Source organism: Alosa alosa, chromosome 13, assembly GCF_017589495.1.
Source record: "Alosa alosa isolate M-15738 ecotype Scorff River chromosome 13, AALO_Geno_1.1, whole genome shotgun sequence".
Classification (NCBI taxonomy): Eukaryota; Metazoa; Chordata; class Actinopteri; order Clupeiformes; family Clupeidae; genus Alosa; species Alosa alosa.
In genome coordinates, this window is record NC_063201.1 from 29082775 (window position 1) to 29105351 (window position 22577).

Below are 22577 nucleotides of genomic sequence, written 5' to 3' on the forward strand. Positions count from 1 at the left end.
GGTTATCAAGGAACCTAAAAGTTCTCCCATCACTGTGTCAACACACTAGCGCTCACACTAGCAGTAAGACACAGGTGCAGTAACTGTGCCATGCAAACGTGCTGCCACTGCAACATCAGCTGCACAGCCTGAAATAGGCAGGGAGACCATGGAAGAAAATTAACCGGCATCACAGACTACAAGGTTGTAGCCATATGAAGACAAATATTAACTCCCAACAGCGCAAAAACATCTGCTCATCACACCTCTACCAATCCCCCCATCCACAACAATTGTTCCTCTCTGCCCTGCATTCATCACATACAGCACATGAAATAGCTGACATGTTTTCTCTCCCAACTACAGACTATTAGTTAATAAGGCATTATAATTTGTTCCTGATGCTGTACTGATCAAAACAGTTTGAAGCGGTTGAAATTCCTCTTCTTCGTTCCCACATGATTACTTCTCAGAAAGATACCAGCTATTTCACACAGATAATCAGCAGAAGATGTGTGCGTGAGTACACGCTCACACACACACACACACACACACACACAGATATGTTGGAAAGGTAATACACAGCACATTTCAAAGCTCAGTCTTGAACAGTAGAAAACTGCCCATTTGAATGAATTATTACTATATTTCTTACATATGGCTTGGCATTCTGATCTGAAGAGGTTAGAAATATGTGTCAATGTGTCATGACTGTACCAATCAACATTTCAGAACATTTAAGATACCTAGATGTGATTCATTAAAGCAAAAGATGACCACAACCCCTCCCCCGAAAAAGCAGAAAACACTCAAGTGTTGGACGCTGTAGTAATCAGATAGCTGAGAAGAGCCCACTTTGCCCCCTCAGGGCATTGGCCAGGAGCTGAAGAGTCTTTTAGTTTGAAACGACTCTTTCCATAAAGGCCTGCATACATGCCCAACCTCCAGCTCGGGAGGAGTGAGGAGTCTCGCTTGTGATACCGGGAAGAGCTTTAGCAGAGGGCGAGAGAAGCTGCATCAGAAGCACAGTGCTATAGGCTACTAGTTTTAACAAGCCACTGGACGCGCCAACGCCGGGACCAGGCGCGTGCCTCGCATCTGCAAAGACAGCTCGAGTCCAAACGTCAGCGCTTTTCAGTGGACTCATAATCAACACAAATAATAATAAAAAAAAAAACAAAAAAAAGCAAAACAATGATCATAATGACAAAATTCATCTCATGGAACATCCACTAGAAGATATCGCGTAGTGGACAGTGCATCATCTAATTCATTCACACAAAGGTCAAAGAAGGTGAGACTAGCAATTGACGTCTTTTCTTTTAAAAAAAGTAGTCACTTCATACAAAAGTCTGTACACTCTTCAGTATTGCATATGCATGATCTTTCAGGTCTTAAAAATCTTTTTTTCCCCACCCCACTTCTTCCTCTTTTTTTTTTTTTTATATGTTGCATATAAACTCTTGATGTCAGTCTGCAGCTCATGTTTCCCTCCGGGCCTTCTTCTTCTTCACCTGCTTTGGGGACTCTGGCTTGGTCTCGGGTTTGTCTGGAGGAAAAAGCACAAGAGGGGCTCAAACAAGGTGTACATGGCCACACATCTTTAACATCTTGAAGATAACTATACATTCACACTTAATATGGAGAACAAACTAGAATGCCATTTTGGCACTGGCAGCCCGACACTCTTCTCTGGGAATCCCCCCAAAAATAAGATGTTTAGAGCACCCACCTCACGACGTACACAGCCAGTCCAGTTAAAGTTAAATAACCATAATAAGCAGCACAATAAGTTGACTGATATTTAGCAGACACTGCTAAAGTATCCATAGGTCATTAATGGAACCAGTCAGAGACATTAGCGCTGCTCCACCCCTGCCACCAAATAACAACACATGATGTGATGACAGCAGGCCCCTACTCCCTCTGCTGTCGAGTGCTGGACGCGGCAGACGGAGGGGCAGGCAGGCAGGCAGGCGCGGCTGCCTCTGCTTGAGCTTTGGAGTGCAGACCATCTGGCCAGCCCACTTCCTCACAGGCCCATAAATCAGCACAGCAAAAGCTGCACACCCAGAGACTACCGGGGAGGATGGGACGTAGTGAAGGGGGCACATACAGGAGCCATCTGCTGGGGAGACGGCGGTGAGCTGCCGGGCGAGAGGAGCGTGACCTGGGAGCACATGAGCTTCTCCACAGCTCTGAGGGGAAGTGTGGAGGAAGCACTTCATATGGCCAGCTGGACAGACACAGCAGGGGAAAGCACAAGTGGAACAGCCCACAATGATGGCAGAGTGGGACACGGTTGTTGCTGAGCTCTTCTTTTTAACCAGAGCCATCATCACAAACATTATGAGGACTAGCAGAAGCACAAGTTCTATAATGGATTCCTGCAGGTGTATGAGTGTGCATCTGCTCCTTGCTCTTAAGATGGAAATATTTATAGGTCAAAAGTAGAACACTCCACATAGCTTCACAGCAGTGGTGTAGTCTAGTTAGCTGTAGTGCAGGGGTCTCAAACTCCCGGCCCAATTCCGGCCCGCGGCCTATGTTAAAATAATAATGTAATCCGGCCCTTGAGGGTATTTTTAATTGCGACAAACAACGATACTGATTAAAATAGACGATAGATCCAAGTACGGTGACAAATCTCATTTGTACTCTCCTCCACTATTTGCTAGACATCCAGAGCTTGATTCAAACCCAAAATCGCTGCACAAAGTGTTTAGGAAATACTTGTAGGCTATTACACACAATAAACACGAAGACGTGCATTTGTAATGACGCGGAAGCGATGCAGGCCTTAGTTTTGCACAAATTGAAGCAGAAATAGGCCTACACAAAATGTTCACGTGTGATGAAGTCTTGGGTAGGCTTGGGTATTCACCTATTCTGATTCTGAAGGAGAATATCCTTTTGGAGATTATCGATCGTCTATTGACAGTGAGTCACGGTGCGTCTGTGAATGGAGGTGTGTTGCGTGTAGCCTTTACGACGGTGTCCACTAGCATACTAAGCTTATTTCGACCCTCTGCCCAACATAACTTGGAGGTGATTGTAATAATTTTACGGTTAAAATTATTAATAATTTAATTGCCATGTGGCCCTTCTTGGTTTAAAACAAAGACACCCTCTGTATACCCCTGCTGTTGTGGGTATACTGTGATGTAGTCTAGTTAGCTGTAGTGGGTAAACTGTGATCAACCCCAAATGTTAATACCTATCCTTGTCTATTTTAAGTGGGTATACTGAGATGGTGATGCTTTTTAAGGGGGTATACGGCATAGTCCTGCGTATCACATAGAATACTCCACATAGCTTCACAGTAATATAAAGCAGTAGCACCCCCAACCATGAGAGCTCTTTAGCAGGTTTAGTAGCTTGCTTGTTTAAGTGCAAGTCAATAACCTGGACGTGTAAACGGAGCTGTTCCGTGTTCCCGGGTCATTGATGTGTCGCCCAACTGTGGCTGATCATCTTACTGTCCCCTCAGTGCCCGGCGTGCATTCCCAGCAGTGAGGGCGAGGTGATGGTGTCGTGTGTTGGGTGACTCACCCTGGGCAGGAGCGGGGCCGGCGGGCTGCTTGCCAGCGGCTTTAGCGTCGGCAGGCCCCTGTGGCACTTGGGAGGGGGTCTTCTGGACGGCCTTCTCCTGCACAGCGGCTCGGGGAGGGTCAGCCTGTGACAAGGTGATGGCATGTGGCTCTGTCAGTATCTTTGACTCGAGTTCAGTAGCTGGTAGAACACTCAAGGTATGCGACATGTAACACGTGACTATCTGGTGCAAAGCACCTTATTTATGCTCACGGACCAAAAGTAATATCTCAACTGACAGAACGCCTTTGTTAAAACGTGCAAATAGGCACAATATATTATAACCAGGAAGGTAAGTAGAATAAACAGTTATTACATTGCTAGATCAAGCTCAATAGCTTGCATGTCTGTAACAGTGAAGTTCAGCCTTTAAAATGAATTGAACATTACAGATGCCTGGCAAGTGGCAACTTAAAACAACAGCTGACTTTACATTGACTCGGTCCTGCTCCACAGCATATTAAAATGGTGTGTGTGTGTGTGTGCATTAGAGTATCTTTTACAGAGTTCACATGGCTATGGCCCAGACACTACTAGATGTGTGTTGACATGGCTATGGCCCAGACACTACTAGATGGGTGTGGCACTGACCTCGGCGGGGGCAGGTGCAGGGGACGGCTTGGCAGGCTTGGCGTTCTTCGGGGCCTTGGCAGCAGCTTTAGTGGGAGCCTGTGCGGGCGGAGGGGGGGGCGCTACTTCCGCTGGGGTCTCCTTCACCTCCTCCTGTGGAGACACACAGCATTTGGGTTTCCCTCCCTACTCAAGGTCAAGGTCATCAACAGCCCACCCAGTGCACATATGTTCTCAAGGACATAAACATAAAATATGAAGACAAGATAAGAGCAAAATAATGGAGATATATTTGGAATAATTCAAATAATGGAGAACATAGTTTTCTCTGCTGTACAAAACAGTTTTGTACTGCATGGTTCCTGCTCATTCAAATGCAATAGGTGACTGTTCTAGATCTAGAGGTAGTGTGGGTAATTGTGGGTAGTGTGAGGTAGTGTGGGTAATTAAAAAGACGACTGCATGCCATCGGCAGCTTGTGACACCAGCTTGTTCTATGCGGAGCACAACAGGGTCTCTAGAATGGCAGCAGGGGAGGGCTGCTTTGTGCATCTACCTGAGCAGCTGCTTCAGTCTCGTCGGCCTTCTTCTTCTTCTTCTTCTTCTTCTTCTTCTTGCTCTTCCCACCCTCGCCGGGGTCGGCTTTGTCCTTGTCATCGTCGGAGCCCTGCCATTCAGGAAGACACAGGTGCTAGATGTGCTGTTTATGTGCACGACTCCCTGGTGCTGAATAAAGGTACGGACGGCAGGCTAACTAATGGCACGCACACGGTCTGTCCACATGAGGCATTCGCCAAGACTAGAGGACACCTTCAGATTGGTTTTCTGTGGATTTACGAGGTAACTCCGAAAACACAACACCCCCCACCCCACCCCTCCAAGAGGTGTCAGAGTAAGGAATGAGGTGCTGAGTATTTCCCTGCAGAGCGTGCAGGTTAGAACCAGGACCTCAACGCCTGTGATTGAGCTGTTGTTCCAGGTCAGCTCAAATCCCTGCTCACCTATCCAGCCCTGGGCCACGGCGCAAACAGGATGCAGCAGCAGTGTTTATACAGGCCACTCCTGTGCAGTGACCACAGCTGCCCTGTGCTCTGCGGTGTAAGGAAGAGAGGAAGGCATTTCGCTCCCTCACATGGAGGAGCACTTACACTTGTTGCTAGGGAGTCTAGCGGAGCAGCTACTGCTCAATGGGCCGGATTTATGGGGAAATGAATATGCTGCCCATAAGAACTGAACAACTGTACTTCAAAAGCAACAACACACTGGTGGGAATGGGGATGGTTTGGAAAACTGGATAGGAGAGAAATATTCTTTGCTGTTTTAACTGTGGCTAGTGCTGGTCCCCTAGTGCTGCATCTGTGCAGATGGCCCACCTGTGCATCTTCAGCAGTGGCGTCGGTCAGTGGGGTGGCGGCCGGCTTCTCTGGAGGAGGGGCGGGGGCCTCTGGCTCCTCGTAGTTCTCCCACGCTTCAGACGGAGCGTTCCAATCAGAGGACGGGTCCACACCATCTAGCAAGCACACAGCCGAGAACACTTCAGTTAATACACCTACATAGAAGCACATTCTCACACACACACAATCTCCCCAGACTCCGTTTTATAAGATACCAATGGGGAGGTTTTGATGCTCATTTGGACATATTCTGTGAGGGAAAGATCAGAGCGAGTTCTTACTCTGTCCAGACCACTCATCTTCCACGGGAGGCGGGTCGGACCACTGCGGCTCTACCACAGGCCGAGACTGCATGGCTAAAAAGGCAGAAAAATAAACTTTTTTATAAACTTAAATGACCCTCCCTCTGATCAGCTGTCCCATTTCAAAAAGCATTACTTTTGGAGCTCAACATTGTTTCATGTCATCTACATCAGTGTTTCTCAAAGTGTGGTCCAGGTAAAATATAATATAGATGAGTTGTTTGCAATATTGAACCAACTTGTATGTAAATTCAAACAGTTCTGCAACACTGCCTATGTAAGATATGCCAGTTTAAATCATATGAATCCTAGTCTGACACAATAAGCAAGGTGCAAAGACAATAAGCAAGGTGGTTCAGTGAGTAGGCCCTATTGTGTAATATACTGTTAAAGTAGGTCTACTCTTTTTTTTTTTTAGCTAGGTGGTCCGTGAGTTTTTGTTTTACTGGTTAAGTGGTCCTTGGTCTGAAGAAGTTTGAGAAAGACTGGTCTACATGGATAGTGAATATCCACATGCTAAGACCTAACAAACCAAACTATTTCAGAATGTCTGATTTTATACAGTGGTCAAACTGCACCATCTACAGGTCAGAAAAGCAGAGAGTTGAAGCAATATAAAAACACTGACTACTTTGCTGCTAAATATAGAAAAACTGAAATGGTACAAAAGTATACAAATACCAGATGCTGGGTGGCCCAGTCCAGGGAATGCAGATGGGATTCCCCTGTCCACAACAGTCCATCCTAGAAGGACCACAGAGAAAACAACTTAAGAATGCTTGGCACTGTCTCCCCTTTAGTGTTGAAACAACACAGCCTTCCCTCCTACACAGCAGAACTCCAGTGTGGCTTGTGAGTCCTCTTATTTGTGTGTGATGGACTGTGTGGATGAGTCATAAAACTTGTATTGTTGTGTGCAAGTTGTGTGCGTGTTGTGTGTGCGTGTATACATATGGGTGTTTGTTTAGTCAAAAACACTCCATGTTTGGGAAGTTAGCAGGACACATTTCAATCTGTACCGTCGACATCCTGCCCCCAGACGGACACCTCGGGATTGGGCTGGACGGGTTTCTTGGGCAGGGCGGTCCAGTTCTCGGCCTTTGGAGCCTTCTTCTGAGGTGGGATCGCCACGCCAACGCTGTTCCATTCGCCTCCGTTCACTGCTGGCGCCTGCTCCCGGTGGGCAGTCACTGGAAGACAGACACAACTGGTCAGTGCCTCCAGCCAGTCACCACTACACTGTTTACTGTTGCAAATCTAATGCAACACTCCACAATCATAAGCAACTAATAGATGTACCGCATAGCGGTACAAAATATGACCGCCGCTCAGTCCTGTACATCCATTTCGCGAAAATAAATCACACTTCAATTTGTCTCCATCTTTTACTCCATCCCCCACTCTTGAAACTTTTGTGTATGCTTGTTTGGCATGCCTGAGTGTGTGTGTGCGGCTGCACAGAAAGTAGCCTACTTGTGCTGAAAAGGTGAATAGATTGTAGAATAGCCAAAGAAGATGAAGCATTGTTATAAAACCTTTAAAATCTCTAAACAATCACAAGTAGGGCAGGTCATCACAGTTCATCCATTGCAACTGGATTGATGAAAGGTCACTTACACCTGTAGGCTACATTGTATTTGGTAAAAGCAAAAGGTATCAGCATAATGTTATTTATTTTTTTTTTATTTTTTTTTTATGTATTTATAAACAAAACATCTCGGTCAGTTCCATGCCGTTTTCAACAGCTATCAAAAACAAAGGTCATTTTTGGATGGATGGATTTTTTTGAAATGTTTCTTCTTCTACATAAGATTTTAGTCATCTTTAGTTCATGTAATACTTTATTGTCAATGCACAAATTAAGTAACAGTAGTCTGAAACGCTATTGTTAATGCACAAATTAAGTAACAGTAGTCTGAAACGAAATGCTGTTTTTACATCTAACCAGTGGTGCAAATAACTGACATGTCCAAATGGGCCTTGATGAAATGCGCTAAGCTAGACTGTTCATACACATTTTAACGGGCCAAAGTTGAAGAGCTTTTGTCAGTTATTGTTCGTAAATATAGGCTGATTCATGTTCCCTTGCATTGTGTAACTGAGGTCCATGGCTAGTCTGGCTTTCATCAGACCAAGCTCAATCTTTTAAGAAATCAAAAATAAATAGCGGGCAGATCAGGCTGGGTTCACCCAGCCTAGTCCATAGGCACCCGATATTGTTTAATTTTCAGATTGAGATATACACGCTATTCTAAATGCAAAATGCATTAGGGAGTTATGACAAAACTGTAACTAACAAACTAGATCCTAATAGAAAGCTGTTAGCTTCCCTAAGCTACAGGTAGGATTATAAAAGGTAGGCCTATTTACAACATAAATTGTCAATAGGCTATGCTGGCGATTAATAAATAAAATCTCCTTTGGAAACCAATGGCTTACGACTTACAGTATCAAGCGGACTTAAACTGCCATATCATTGGCGAAAAGTTGTAATAACATTCACACGCAGTTCCATGAGTCAAGAAAGCGGAAATGAAGTAGCCCTTCTAAATGGGACCCACTACACAGTAGCTTAAGGTGTGTTGCTAAAGCAGCCATAATGAAATGAAGGTGTCATTGTTTGGATACTTCACACACACATGCTTTTTAATTTCACAGACTACAACTACCAAGCTGGAATCAAAGCACATCGATTCCCCTCTCCTTTGACTTAACCCTTCGCGTGCCCGTGCGAACATTCCATTTTTGGTGCTGGATGACCTACTTACACAAAAAACCTTATTTCTTGAGTATAATACATACCATCAATGGGATATACATACCATTGTATTCAGAAGGGTCAGTTCTATCAAATGATGTAAATACATATGGTAATGTTGATATAGTAATGAACAGTCTTTGAAAATCCTCTCCAAATGTATACCAAAATTAGTTAAAATTGAATTTCATTCGCATAAAAATGAATTTTCATCATATTTCTATCATAGATAGAGAAAATATAGAGTGTATGACATGTTCAGCAAGTTGTGGGCTATTTAACAAAAAGGACTGAATTGGAATATCATTAACCTTTCAAAAAGTTATGATAAAATTAAGTGATAAGTGTAAAAAAATGCAGGAAACGGGATTTAGAATGTTGACAGAATTCACATTCTCTTTCTCACCAAAACATAAAAGTATGCATAAAACCTAATAATGAAGTCAGACACAATGGTTTAGATTTATTTGGTCCATAAGAATAAACCATTTATTTGTATATAAGCAAATGCTACAGTCAACAATAATGATATATAAAAAGAAAACATGTACCTTACCAGTAATACAGGAAGTAAGTATACTGTATATTTATTGAAGATCAATTCTGAAGAGACATAGAATACATTTGATACAACAGATACAACTTCCTTATATAAATTAATGTAATATGAAAATGATATACATCTATAAAATGTATTATTTATGAAAAGCTAGGAATACAATCAACTTCAACATCACTCAAAAAATCAATGTGTCTAAACATTTGAAAGTGGATTACATAGAACAAGCCTGTTGAGAATAAACACATACACACATATAAACACAAACTCTCTCACACACACACACAGGGGAGGATAGGGAAAGGTGGGGTGGGGAACCTGAAGGTTAAACACAGAGGACCTATGACTCATAAATCTAAACGCATCCCCCTTCTGTAGAATGCCAAATCTGACAGCAATTTTGTTGCAAAGCAGTCACCTACCGCTAAACTCCAGGCCATACAAGCTACTTTAGTGTTATTATGTATTGTTTTTATAACAAAGCCAACATTTTTTCTTTGGCTCCTGCTGTACAGGAATATGTACCTTGATGAAAAGATCTACAGAGTTAGTAGTTGGAGCAGCTGAAGGCTGCGGCTGAAATTTTGACGAAATGCCTGCCAGCTGTTGTGATAGATTTTCGCCAAAGTCTTTCTGGCTGTAGCTACCAAACCTAGGTTCAGCACCAGATTCTGCATTGCCAAACTTGAAATAATAAGAAACTACTGAAACAGCAATGTCAATGGAGAAAAGTGTACACAATATGTATTTCTCATTTGGTCAACGCCCCTGATCCCTTCAGAGACTTGGTTCCCAGTAGCAATGGATATTGGGAGGGAAGTGAAGTCCCATGTCAATGATCAATCTCAGAAACTGTGAAACTCTTCTGGGGGTCTCTTATTCCCATGCCCCTGCACTGTGTGTTTGCATACAACGCTTACTAAGCACAACCTCCCACCTCGCTCCAGTGGGTAAAACCACATATGCCTGGGACAACAACATAAAAATCAACATAACAAGTCTATTTCACAGTGTTTTAGTGGCAGTCTACACCACCCCACGCGCGCCAATAAATCTATACCTTCTTCCTCCATCCTCACATGGTCTTCAACATTGTGAGCGCAAGCTCATCAGCAGTCAGCCACCTCTTCAGGCCTGCAAGGAGGTCTGTGTAGGTCTTGTCATCCTCCATCTGAAACAACAGTAAAATCATACAAATGTAATACATTTATTAATTTAAAAAATAAAATCACAAAACTACAGATGTGTGCGTGTGTGCACATACATACACAAGAAGAGGTAGCCTAAACTATTGAAGCATTTTGAGTAACTCAAAAATATTTAGAAGTATGAAAAGTCATTTTATTACACATGGGTTTAGCTACCCTAAATCTGATTGCCTGGCTGGCATTAAGATAAAGACAGATTACATTTCACCTAGTAACTAACTGCTTAAATGCAATAATGACATTTCTGACATAATATGTGATTTCACATCATGTTTTCTAAAACGGTTTCAAAACTACATATTGAGAAGAGTAGAATATCAAGTCATGCCATCTTAGAAAATGTTGAGACAAGCACGTCTGATGTTTGTCATTTAGAAGCAAGGTAAAACAGTTCACTACAAACTGCCTAGCGAGGTAACAACACGATGAGAGGCAATACGTCAATTAGCACTACATTTCTGACAGAATCCGTGATTTCACAACTTGTTTTCTACAACTACATATTGAGAAGAGTAAAAATATCGCTCAACTTATTTCATGTAAGAGAACGCAACTTAGAAACGCGGCGCCCATTGATTTATTCAGCTTTGGTATGCTATACTGACTTGCCAATATAATGCTTACCTAACAAGCAAATTAGTACTAGAAAACAAACTTACTTACAGGTTATATACTAACAGGTTTTTAAAATGAAATTGTCAAAATGAAAATAACTGATATCAAAAGCAAACGAAAATACTGCAAGCAGTTCAGAGTAATGCAGCTAGTTAAAGTTACATGACGATGCACTTAGCACCCGCTATGCCATAATGTTGACGCTGATGAGAAAGCATATTACTGTCAAATAACATGATTTTATGACTACAAATTAAGATTAACCATAACTAGAAACGATGTAAAATATATATTACCTCAGTTTATCCAGCTGTGTGGTTTCCAGTCGAGGTAAACTCCAACGAAGTGCAGGTAGCATCTGGCGGTCCATGTTAAAATGTACGACTGAAGTGAAAAGTTTTTTTCACGACTCATCTTCAAGTATCCAAAACATTTCGCGCCATAAACCCCTTAACCAATCATATCAAATTGAAGCTTATGTTGTCAGCATTACGGGGAAGAAATAAAAATAAAATCAGTCATTGGACAGCTGAGATATTAGATGATTGGTCATCGTTAAAATTTTAACGAAATTAGAACGGTCGGGCTTGTAAGGGTTAAAACAAAATAAACAGGCGTCTCAGTCTCACGCATGTATAGGCAAAACTGTATCAGACCGGTGTAACGTTGGTAAATCTTCCATTGCACAGAATGATTTTGTAGCACGTGCAATAAATGACAGTCGAAAGATACAAACAGTGCTGCTATCAATTTGCTTGGTATAACCGCATTTATAGTTTTCTACAAATGCAATCAATCAAATGGGCCTCCATCACTCAACCAACGCTAACGGTAACATTACCTAGGTCCTTATTGATATTACAAGATTAACGTACCTGCAGTAAAAACCAAGCATGTCCGATAAACATCCTCACTTCATCCTCACTTACACTTCATGTGAACATCGTCCTGTCCTTATTAGATGTTCGCTGCGGTAAATTACAGTCCTTGTAGGAAGTGTCCATTATTTTTCAACCCACTTTTAACTTCCAAAAAATTACGGCTCACTGCAACGATGCGCCATCTAGTGGACAAACGACTACTTATCGCCAATACTGAAAAATGCAGCCATGATGATGAATATTTTTGCTTTCTTTTGATCCTATTAAATTTGTAATTATGTATCGGCCGCCCTAATACCGATAGTATGTGGGTGCCTGTGTGTGTGCATGTTTATATGTGTGCACATTTTTACAAACCAATGAGTGTACAGTCACTAAATGTACACATAACCTAATTTTTTTAGCCCCCCATGGATGAAATTCTACAAAATCTTGGTATACCCCAGACCCCCAGAGAATGCCAGGTCAATCATACACATAAAATTTGGTGCAGTTCTGAACATCTTAACTGAAGATAGGGGCGATTAAAGCAGAATAATATTGCATTTTCATTTTTACCGTGGGCGGGGACGGGGACGGGCAAATCACAAATGAGTGATTATGAGCCAGGTTGATGTGGGCCCTTGAGACCAACATACCATAAAAGATTCACAGAGAACTGTGTCTGCCCCTACCTCCTTTCGGGGTCCAGTCCAGCCGGGGCTGCAGATGAAAAAACTAAAAATGACGGTTCCATGCTATCCATGTGGGTACATGCCCACCAAGTTTTGTGTACCCCGTCTTTCAGTGTCCCCGAATCCTTGTTGGTGTAATGCCACTAAATGTACACATAAATTATTTTATTGTAAGGCCCCCATGAACGAAAAGTACACAAAACTTGGCATGCATTCAGAGGGTGTCATAATGATCCTACACTTTTAATTTCGTTGCAGTTTGACCTTGTCAGCCAGAGATATTGAGATGAAAACACCTAATTTTTGCATTTTAATTTTAACTAGGGTGGCTATACATGAAATAAGTGGTAATGGGATGGGTTGACATGCCCCCTTAAGACCAACATACAAAAAGGTGGACCTCCTAGGCCCCACGGTTCTCGAGATATTCACAGAAAACTGTCTCCAGCCACCTACAGGCCAGTTGGTGTATAGTAACATAAATTAATTTATTGTGTGGCCCCCATGAACGGAATTCCACAAAACTTGGCGTGCATACAGAGGGTGTCATAATGATCCTACACTTCCAATTTCGTGCAGTTTTGACTATGTTAGGTCACAGATACCTTCAATTACACCACCTCATTTTTTACTTTTTTGTGTTTTGTGTTTTGCGCTATACATGAAATGAGTGGTTATGGAATGGGCTGACATGGCCCCTTGAGATCAACATACAAAAAAAAAAAAATGGTCCTCCTAAACCCTACGGTTTTCGAGATATTCACAGAAAACTGTGTCTGCCCCTACCCTCCTTTCGGGGTCCAATTCAGCGGGGGCTACAGATCAAAAACTAAAAAACGATGGTTCCATGCTATCCATGTGGGTTACATGTCCACTGTTTCGTGTCACGTCCAGCAACACCAAAAAAAAAAAAAACAGCGAGGTGAATTCACCAAACCCTTTCCTAAATTCCCCTTCCACTTCTTTAAACTCTTGCCCCCTCACAACCCCTTTCAATGAGTGTATGGAACAGTTTTGTTCTGTTTGGGGCAGGCTTGCTCCACTTTGTTTGTTTCCAGTTCACAGGGCCAGGGCTGCGCACAAAGACCATCTTTTACAGTGTAGTCACAGAGAGGAGAGCTGGCAGATTGTGAGGATATTTCGCTGAGTGACAAAAATGTTAGAAATCGTTTCGAATTACCGGTACTGACGGCACCTTTAAGTAATTAAGAACTAAGAAAAGGCCATAATGCCATCTGGTGGACGGATGTTGGGTTGTCAGCTGACCTTTACCTTGAGTTGCCACAGGCTCTGCTTTCTCAGGTTTAGCACGGACAGCCACCACTGCAATAAAAGCAAATACACAAATACTGTATGATTAACCACAAACTGAAACACACATTGCTCAAGAAGGAAGGGTTCAAAAAAATCCTAAAAACATAAATCAGTATGGATGACTAACAATAATCAGAAAGTCAACATTTGAAGCACTAACAATCTTGAAACACCATTTTTTATAAGATCATTAAAAACACAGCATGTGTGTAATAATAGCTGGAATGGCTACAGTCTGCTAACCTTCAATTCTGTCTGTGTGTAAGTGACGGACAGAATTTTGTATGTGGTGGATTAGCCTTTCCACAAGCTATGGTTTGGTTAAAAAAAAAAAAATAGAGTTCAGGGGTTTCGACTGACCTAATTTTGTGCACACCATATTTTCAGCAGCTTTGCCATTAATATTTCTTTGAAATGACTTCAGAAAATACTTCCTTCCATCTTAAAACACCCTATTCCAGGTCCTCTTCAGCAATGTAGTCAAAATGTTCATTGTTTTCTTACTACCTACTGTGGCATCTTTAAATAGTTTAAATCTGTGTGGAATAAAGATGGGCCCTACACCTTTCCCAAATATGATATTTCTTAATGCCTAACCAACTCTAAATTTCAATTGTTTTAAATACTATACAAACAAACATTTTTAAACATTAATTATATATGAATTATATTCTTGTATATGCCTCAATGGTTAAGACAGTTTCAATCTCTCCTAAGGAGAATGGGATAAATATCTCCCAGGTGGCTCTTCGTATAATCTCAGGAACTGAAACAGCCCCATGGAACAACTCCCTTGGGGCCAGACAGCACTTTCCACCTGAACTACAAATTAGCCATCTGTTTACCTGCAGCAGCCCACTGAATCAGTGTGACGAGACAAAAAAAAAAAAAAAAAAAAAAAGTTTCAGTGAATCCCACATGGCGCACACGCAGGGAACTGGCATCACTGGGAAAGCACACAGACACCGCTGCTGTGTGACACTCTGGTGACAAATGTAACCTCCTGTGTTCACTGATCTAGGGGCTTCATGCAGCAACACGCAGCAGATCTGTGTGCTGAGCTGCAACTGCACCTTTGCTCTTCTTCTGGGTGGTGGGCTTGGCCGGCTCAGGGGCTGGGGCTGGGGATGGGGTGGTGGGGGGCTCGGCTCCTCCGGGGCTGGGGGAGGCGTCGCCTGTGCCCTTCTCCTTCCGTTTCTGCTGACGCTTCTCACGGTTGCTGATTTTGGTCTCCCAGTTCCCTGAATGTCAGAGCAGAATATCAAACACTGGTCCTCGTGCACATGTGCAGCGTGCAGCATGCAGTCTGCTTTCATTTAGTGAAAAGGCTGCCTAGAGCAGTGCAGATGACAAGGGATTCATGGATGAGAGCACATAATGTGAAATGAGTCAGAGCTCTCTCAGTGGCTCTTCACAATTCATTTAACCAAACAGAGAGAATTCAATTACATACTGTGAACGAGCTGAAAATGCAAGGCAAACAGCAATCATAAAAAAGAGGAGGAGATAAAAGGATCAAATGTGCCCCATACATCACTTGGTGAGCAGAATAAGCCGAGAACCCTATTTAGTGACTTTTTTCACCTGAATTATTGCCCAAGCTAAGATACAGGGAATGTAAGAATGGGGAGTAAATGCTTCCCATTTTTTATGTTCTGCCTCAACTGATGAAACATCTACTAATGCACTCACAATGCACTGTTACAAGAGCACTAACTGTTTCTGACCTGGTTAGCCTACTGAGCATTGCAACATCTGCTGAGGCATCCTGACATCCTCCTCTATTAGTTCAGACTTCCGTTACAAGAGCACAATGCAAAACACTGAAGAATCTGTAGACAGCTTACCTTCTGGTTCAGGCTCTTTGGCAGAAGGAGAAACGGGAGCCTTGGTCTCTGGAACAGTGGCAGGTTTTGGCTTCTTCTTCTTGTTCTTTGCCTATAAGAAAAATTAATTTCACAAAGGGGAAGAGTCTTTTAAAACAGTGTTTCTCAAACTTTTTCAGACCAAGGACCACTTAACCAATGAAAAAAACCTCCACGGACCACCTAGCTCTTCATATATTACACAATAGGCCTCACCTTGCTTATTGTAATATGATTTAAACCCATAGGCATGTTGCCTATTTGTCATTTTTCAATATTGCAAACAACTATCTATATTTCACAAAGGGGAAGAGTGGTCCCGGACCACACTTTGAGAAACACTTTTAAAAGATCCAAAACAGTCACTGTAGCTGTGTTCACTGACCAAAGCCGAATAATTACATGGAAAAAACAATGCTACTCACAGTTTGTCAGACAAATAAATCACCAGCCAATTAGTATGTCTACTACCGACACCATTAAATGCAATAGCAAATTTGACTTAGGCCAAAACTGGCTACACTAAATTTGGAAGAACTGAAATTCTGTAGCAGGAATAGCTGAATCTGCAAGTTCAGGCTGCAATCTGACACTAGCAGCTGGGTCAATCATATCACTGTACTTTCACTGCCAGTTAGCAAGGACAAGCAGGTGCTGTCTAAGAGGCCAGTAGGCCCCAGTACAGTAAGCCAGTTTCTACTGAGTTGTCTTTTAAAATGCACTGTGACAAATGGTGGCATTTGTGTTTTTTTGTGAGGGAGGAATGAAACTCTCCAAGTCCAATGATATATGAGGGGTTGACAACAGACAATGATTAATGTGTCTTTTATGCATGTTAATACTTTAAGGTGTTATATGAATTCAAAGGGTCTGACTATATGAAAACACAGAGGAAGACAACAGCAACAAAATAATGTGTGTACAGTTAATTGCAATAATGGTGAACACCTTTTTTTTTTACTATGCCCTCCACATCACGTCATCCCCATCAAAAACACACTGAACGTATTGTAGTTGTGGTTAGTGGTTAGGTTTTTTCCTCAAAGGATACAGCACAATAACGGCAGTGTTGGGAGTAATGCATTAAAAAAAGTAATGTAATTACTGTAATGCATTGCTTTTTGCTGTAATGCAGTAATGTAAGGCATTACTAATACAATTTCAGTAATATTTTACAATTTTACAATTCTCAGTAACTAAAGTTACTTTGCTTTTTAATCCAAAATTGTTTAGATGATTGTAGAAAGGGAATTGGAGTTATCTCTGCCATTCATGCAACAGATCTAACATGGTTAGGCTATACTTCTTATTTCAAGCAGTGAGAATAACTAAAATGTTTCTTTCAGACAAAGATCATAGCCATTATTCTCAAACTATTTGCATTACTGTAAGTCTACACCACTGTAAGTGGAAGGAAAGGCAACCAGCAATGATGAGAACCATTTAAAGTCAACATACAATTTCACTATGGCTATATTTTACTATATTAAGTTGTGAGCGACCTTTGGCCTTTGGGGCCTACATTGTCCCATGAGCCATAACTGCAACCATTATATTGTTCTTTTGTTAGCCTTAAGCCTAGCTCAGTCATTATGCCATACCACATCACCTCTTGCCGTGTAATGAGCTGCATTGAACACATGAAGATCTATTGAGAACCCAAAATCCATACTTCCTGTTATTTTGGTGAAAGTAATGTAAATGTAGTGTAATGCCTTACAATTCAAAGACAGTAATTGTAATGTAACAAATTACTTTTAGATGACAGTAACAAGTAATAAATAATGCATTACGCTTTTGAAGTAATTTGCCCAACACTGAATAACGGTCACAACAACCAACACTGACAAAAGGTTTCCACAACCTACACACTCTTCTCACCTTGTCAGTCTTGTTCTCTGGTGTGGGTTGCTGGACAGCAGGAATTTCTTCAGTCACTTTGACTTCCGGTTCTTGTTCAACAACTGGGCGACCGTTTGCTTGTGGTTTCTGTGGAGGATTGGGATGATAGCATTTGGGAAGATATCATTTACATACCTAGATGTGACATCGACACAGCCACATAAGCTGCAAGGCCGAGGAAATAATCAGACACCACACGTTACTAAATGAGAAACATAACATTAAACCACTTAAAATACTGGAACACGGTTATTTTAGCCAACCTGGTAACGTCAGTTGTTTCACCTACAGGCAGGTATATTAATTTAGGAACATTCCAACATAAAATTGTTGGCAAATAGGCATTATTTTCCTTGTTGGCCAGTTATCTAAACCAGTCACTATATTAGGGGCCTTGTTTTATTTTCAGAACATTACAACACAAATCCCCAAATTAGCTGCCTAGCTAGGTCGTTGAACTGCCAGGCACCACGGCACAGATAACGTTAACTAATCTGTAATTGCATGCACACTATTAACCAGCTAACAAAACACTTTTGCTTTGTAGCTCTATGTGTACAAAGCTAGCACATTTTGAACTTCTACTACACAAACAGTATTTATCTTATTTTTAAATGTAGGACAGACCTATCCACCCATCAACAAAAAGTAGGAGCTAACACCGGTAGCTGTTAACGTTAAGGTTAAAATCAACGGGTAGACAGCCAACCAAAGCTAGCTAAGTTTATAACGTTAACTTCGGCTAACGTTACTTGGCTAACTTTGAGGTTGACTGAGCTCAGCCACCCTACAAGCTAACTACGCTACTTTCAACAAGTTCCTGAATGATGTGGCAAATGTCACCACGTCATGTGGTTGGTTTTTGGCAGACACGTTACCTTTTCAGATGGTTTCTTTTTGCTCTTCTTCTTCTGATCTTCGGGTTTGGGAGTCTTTACAGTTGGTTTCACAGTCTCCGCTATGGTCTCAGTTCTTTTCGACCTACCTTTACCCCTAAATAGACCACGACAAACAAAGGCCCAAACTACCACAATCACCAATAATCCCATACATGCCGTTGAGAGGATAACCCATGGCGGATAGAGATCAGGCTTCAGACCCAAATCCACACCGAGTTCCGAGTTGAGATAGCCTAGGCCAGACGACAGGAGCTCCTTCAAGCGGGCCGCCAACTGCTCAGCCTGCTGAGTAGCAGCGTCCTGCCAGCTTGCTGCCATCGTACACTAGAACCGGACGGTAATATATGCTGTGTGATAAACTAAACTAACATAGTTTTAACGCGATGTCTGCAAACAAACTCGAAAGGAACTAATCGTTCGCCGAATTTCGACCACTAGACTGACGTTAGCAAGCTTGTGGACGTTCAGAGGGCTGGCTAGCTAGCTGATTCTTAGCAATCACCTTGGTTGCCGCGAGTTGGTATTCCCGGTTGGATGGTAGAACTAGATTTTCGCTCACCGTTTCAGTACAGACGCGGTCTTATAATAATTAGATGATCTGGTAAGATAAGAATGATCTACAAATCACAGACACTAAACTTGCTGAAATCAAGCATCAGAGGTAAATCTGTAGAATCTTCTTGCTTGGCGAGGCTAGCTAGCTGGTTCTCGAAACTACCCAATGGATTGAAACTTCAGAATACTGCTTATTGATTGGTTGGCGTCACCATATGGAGGGGTGGGACATTTTGACGGCAACTTCATCAGGGTGACACAGGAGGTTCTCAAGGGGCGCCGCTCAAAAATACCTTTCACCGCTGTTCATTTTAATCTTTAATTGTTGGCAGACACAATTTCGATGAATAGATTACTACCTACTAGATTGCAACTAACATTATTCACCATCTGCAAAGCTTTGCACAGGCTAATTTGTACTGTAATTGAGAGTTGTAAAACGTAGTATACAATTATTACCTCCTAGCACACGTTAGCAGACAAGTCCTCAACTCATGACTGCAATACGATTTCTGTGCCAGGAGGCGCTGACCTTAATTGAACTTCCTATAACCCGAAATGTTCAGCTATTGTTGCAACAGATGTTTTGAACCCCTCTGACTTAATGACAGCTGGCTACGACATGTGTCATACCATCTTTGAGTAGAAAAAAATCTAGATGTACACCTGTCTCCTTAAGTATGTTTAAATTAACCTATTCATGCTTAAATACAATGTGTTAGTATTACTCAGGTAAACATGCCAAAGACCAAAGAAAAGCCAGTAGTTGCATCCAAGTTTATTCTGAAATTCCCTACTCCCCCTATACAAGAAAAAATGACTTTCCACAAAGGCAGCTGTGATCTCTCAGTGATAGTAAGTTTTCTGTCATGGGCAGAAGGGGAAGAAAAAATTCATAATCACAGTGTAAATTTTTTTTGTTAAATATTTTCTGCTGTCATCTTTGGCTGGGGCTCGGCAGACAGTTTCATGTCGAACAGATGATTCCTGGGACATTACAGTTCAAGCCAATGGAACTGAGAGCTGCGGGCTCAACTTCACAAAGCCAATGCAGGAATGTATATTTATTTCAGAAAAAAAATAAAAAATAAAATAAAACAGAAAATAAAATAAAACAAGCCGTCTGCTTTCACAACAGATCAAAATTACCGCCAGGGATGCGACAGCATTTCTTTAAATTCCATAAAATTGTATAGACAAAAAATAAATCTACAAAAATGGAACTAGTAATATTACACAACAGTAAACATGTTTTTTCGTCAACCTCTACACAAAACCGAAGTTCTTGGTCTTGATGGCTAATAAGAGTTTCTGTTTGAGAATCTGTTTGGAGGAGTAGAGTGGCACATAGAGGCGGGAGATGCAGGTGTTGGCGGTGGGCAGGTGCTGGTCATCTGGAGGCCGGATGGTGATGGAAGGCATCGGCTGGAAGCCCTCCTCGCTAGCCGGCAGAGATGGACTGGATGTCCAGAAGTACACCTGCAGTGGCCCAGGGAAATAATCAGGTTAGTGATACAGTTAACCAAGACCGTGGATCAATGGTTAATACTTGTTTGTAGAATTTTTTTTTTTTTTTTTTTTTTTATTCAATGTGAAATGACTGTAGTAAATGATGGCAATAATATAGATGGTAATAAGTCTTACCAGATCCTGCCTTTCTGTCATACTCATCTTCTCAACAATGGACCAAAACCAGCGCTTGAACTGTAGAAGTTTCTCAGCATTTTCCCCTGTGAATTCAACAGATGTTAAATCACTGAAGTGATCATACAAAATATGTCAAATAAGAACATGTATCTTAGATCTGACATGTAAGAAACAACTTAAGAGCTAGATGTTATATCCACCTATAAATTATTTGATGTCCACCATTTTGAGAGATGCAAGGGCCAAATTCCATTTCTGGCAGAACCTAGTCCTTCCAAGATCTCAACATGGCCTGGTTTGATGTGTGCAGCTCAACCCTTACCCGATTCATCGTTGAATGAGGTGAAGCTGATAAGCATCTGCACATTGACCTCTCCACACCCATTGACCAGAAGCCGGAAGTCCTCTGCTGTGAGGTCCTCCAGGGCATTCTTGGGAAGCACATCTAGGAGACCCTTTCTCATTGCCTGCCAGGGAGCATACCACCATTCCAATTAACGTGTGGGCTCTACAAACCCAGTGTCATGCCTTGACCTAATTATATCCCTTTATTTCCAGAAACTCATGCCTGGTCAGTTACACCATAAAAGGAAACATGGCTGGGCAGAGCTGCCGGTATCTGAGGCTATGCCAGTGACTGACGGCAGTAGCAAGGACAAGATGATACTGTCCCAGAACAACACAAATAAAATGGTACGGACATACAGCAATATCATTATTTATATACATTACATATCAACATATAATGAGTACATTACACTGCAAACAACAACTAAACTTATTTCCCATTTTCTAAGTTCAATACAGCATACTTACATGCAGAGGCTGTTCAGCAACCACCAACATTCTGTGCTCTGCATACTTCCTAACATACTCATAAACATTCAAAGGGGTCACTGGCATGTTCACCCCACCAGACAAGAGCTCCACCTGAGGGGAGAAGAAAACAGATCATTAAGATCACATGGCATTGTTTGTGGTGAAATAAAAAAAACAAAAAAAAAATACTGGATGATTCTGATAAGCAGAACTGGATGTGTACCTGTCCAGCACCCTCCTCTTTACAGAGGTCGATGGCGAAGGCCAGGTCCATGGCTGAGAACACGGCCTCGGCCTCCCCAGCCTGGGAGTGGAGGATTAGCTGCCGCAAGCTCTCATACATCACTGGGTCGAAGAAGGCAAAGTCATGCCAGTTCACCTGCAAACAAAGTGGCACAGACAGCTCAGAATATGGCACCCTATCAAATGTCCAAGCCACCTGCATTACGTGGCAATGTAACAAATAAAGGGGACATTTTAAAATAAATAAATAAAGAAAATAGAAAAGTAAACCACATCTGTGTGCTTACCTTTCTCCCGAGCAGCACTTTGATGACGTGTCTGTTCAAAGTGATAGGGCACAGTTCATTCTGCAGCAGACAAAGCCCTAGTATTCTGGAAAAGGGAAAAAAATCAAAGCCATCACTTAAGATTCACCATCATTCAGATACAGGTCTTTATGTGATCCCTTTAAGGGAGCAGAGGACAATGGAGATGCAGTGGGAGCGGCTGGGAGTGCTTACCTGCCAATGTTGCGGAAGCAGTTGAGTCTGGCCTCCGTGTTCTTGCCCGGTCGTGGGGAGTAGAAGCCCCGTTTGCCCGGTTGGTAGAACAAAGGGGCGTTATCGTCCCCATCATCGGGGTCGTCCAGCTCCATGTCCACCACGCTGCGGGTAGAGCCGTGCCTCTTCCTGTTCTCCTGCTGTAGAGATGGAGAACAGACCCATGTTACCATGGTAAACATTCTAAGTATGCCTAAAAGGAGGTAACAGAACCTTTAAAACCAGACTAAACCAGTGCAACTCTGGTGTGAGCTCTCCAAGGA

At 42.2% G+C, this 22577-nt stretch overlaps 2 protein-coding genes across 2 annotated transcripts in view; both read right to left on the minus strand.

The window, feature by feature from the left end:
- Nucleotides 1-1286: 1286 nt before the first annotated feature.
- Nucleotides 1287-19322, minus strand: mtdhb (metadherin b). The gene is made up of 13 exons (XM_048261694.1): nucleotides 18491-19322; nucleotides 17592-17699; nucleotides 15693-15783; nucleotides 14919-15086; nucleotides 13804-13854; nucleotides 6856-7026; nucleotides 6518-6580; nucleotides 5816-5890; nucleotides 5514-5650; nucleotides 4697-4807; nucleotides 4162-4293; nucleotides 3532-3655; nucleotides 1287-1528 (listed from the first exon to the last, which is right to left on the minus strand). Exons 1-13 carry the CDS (start codon nucleotides 18827-18829, stop codon nucleotides 1461-1463), a joined length of 1638 nt encoding a protein of 545 aa, XP_048117651.1. The 5' UTR covers nucleotides 18830-19322; the 3' UTR covers nucleotides 1287-1460.
- A 507-nt stretch (nucleotides 19323-19829) lies between these two features.
- ubr5 (ubiquitin protein ligase E3 component n-recognin 5) overlaps nucleotides 19830-22577 on the minus strand; it is a 39274-nt gene continuing 36526 nt past the window's right edge. The window contains 7 exon segments of the mRNA XM_048261693.1: nucleotides 19830-20545; nucleotides 20711-20796; nucleotides 21036-21180; nucleotides 21530-21643; nucleotides 21756-21911; nucleotides 22063-22147; nucleotides 22276-22454. Of these exon segments, the coding sequence (XP_048117650.1) occupies nucleotides 20333-20545; nucleotides 20711-20796; nucleotides 21036-21180; nucleotides 21530-21643; nucleotides 21756-21911; nucleotides 22063-22147; nucleotides 22276-22454 (978 nt within the window). The 3' untranslated portion in view covers nucleotides 19830-20332.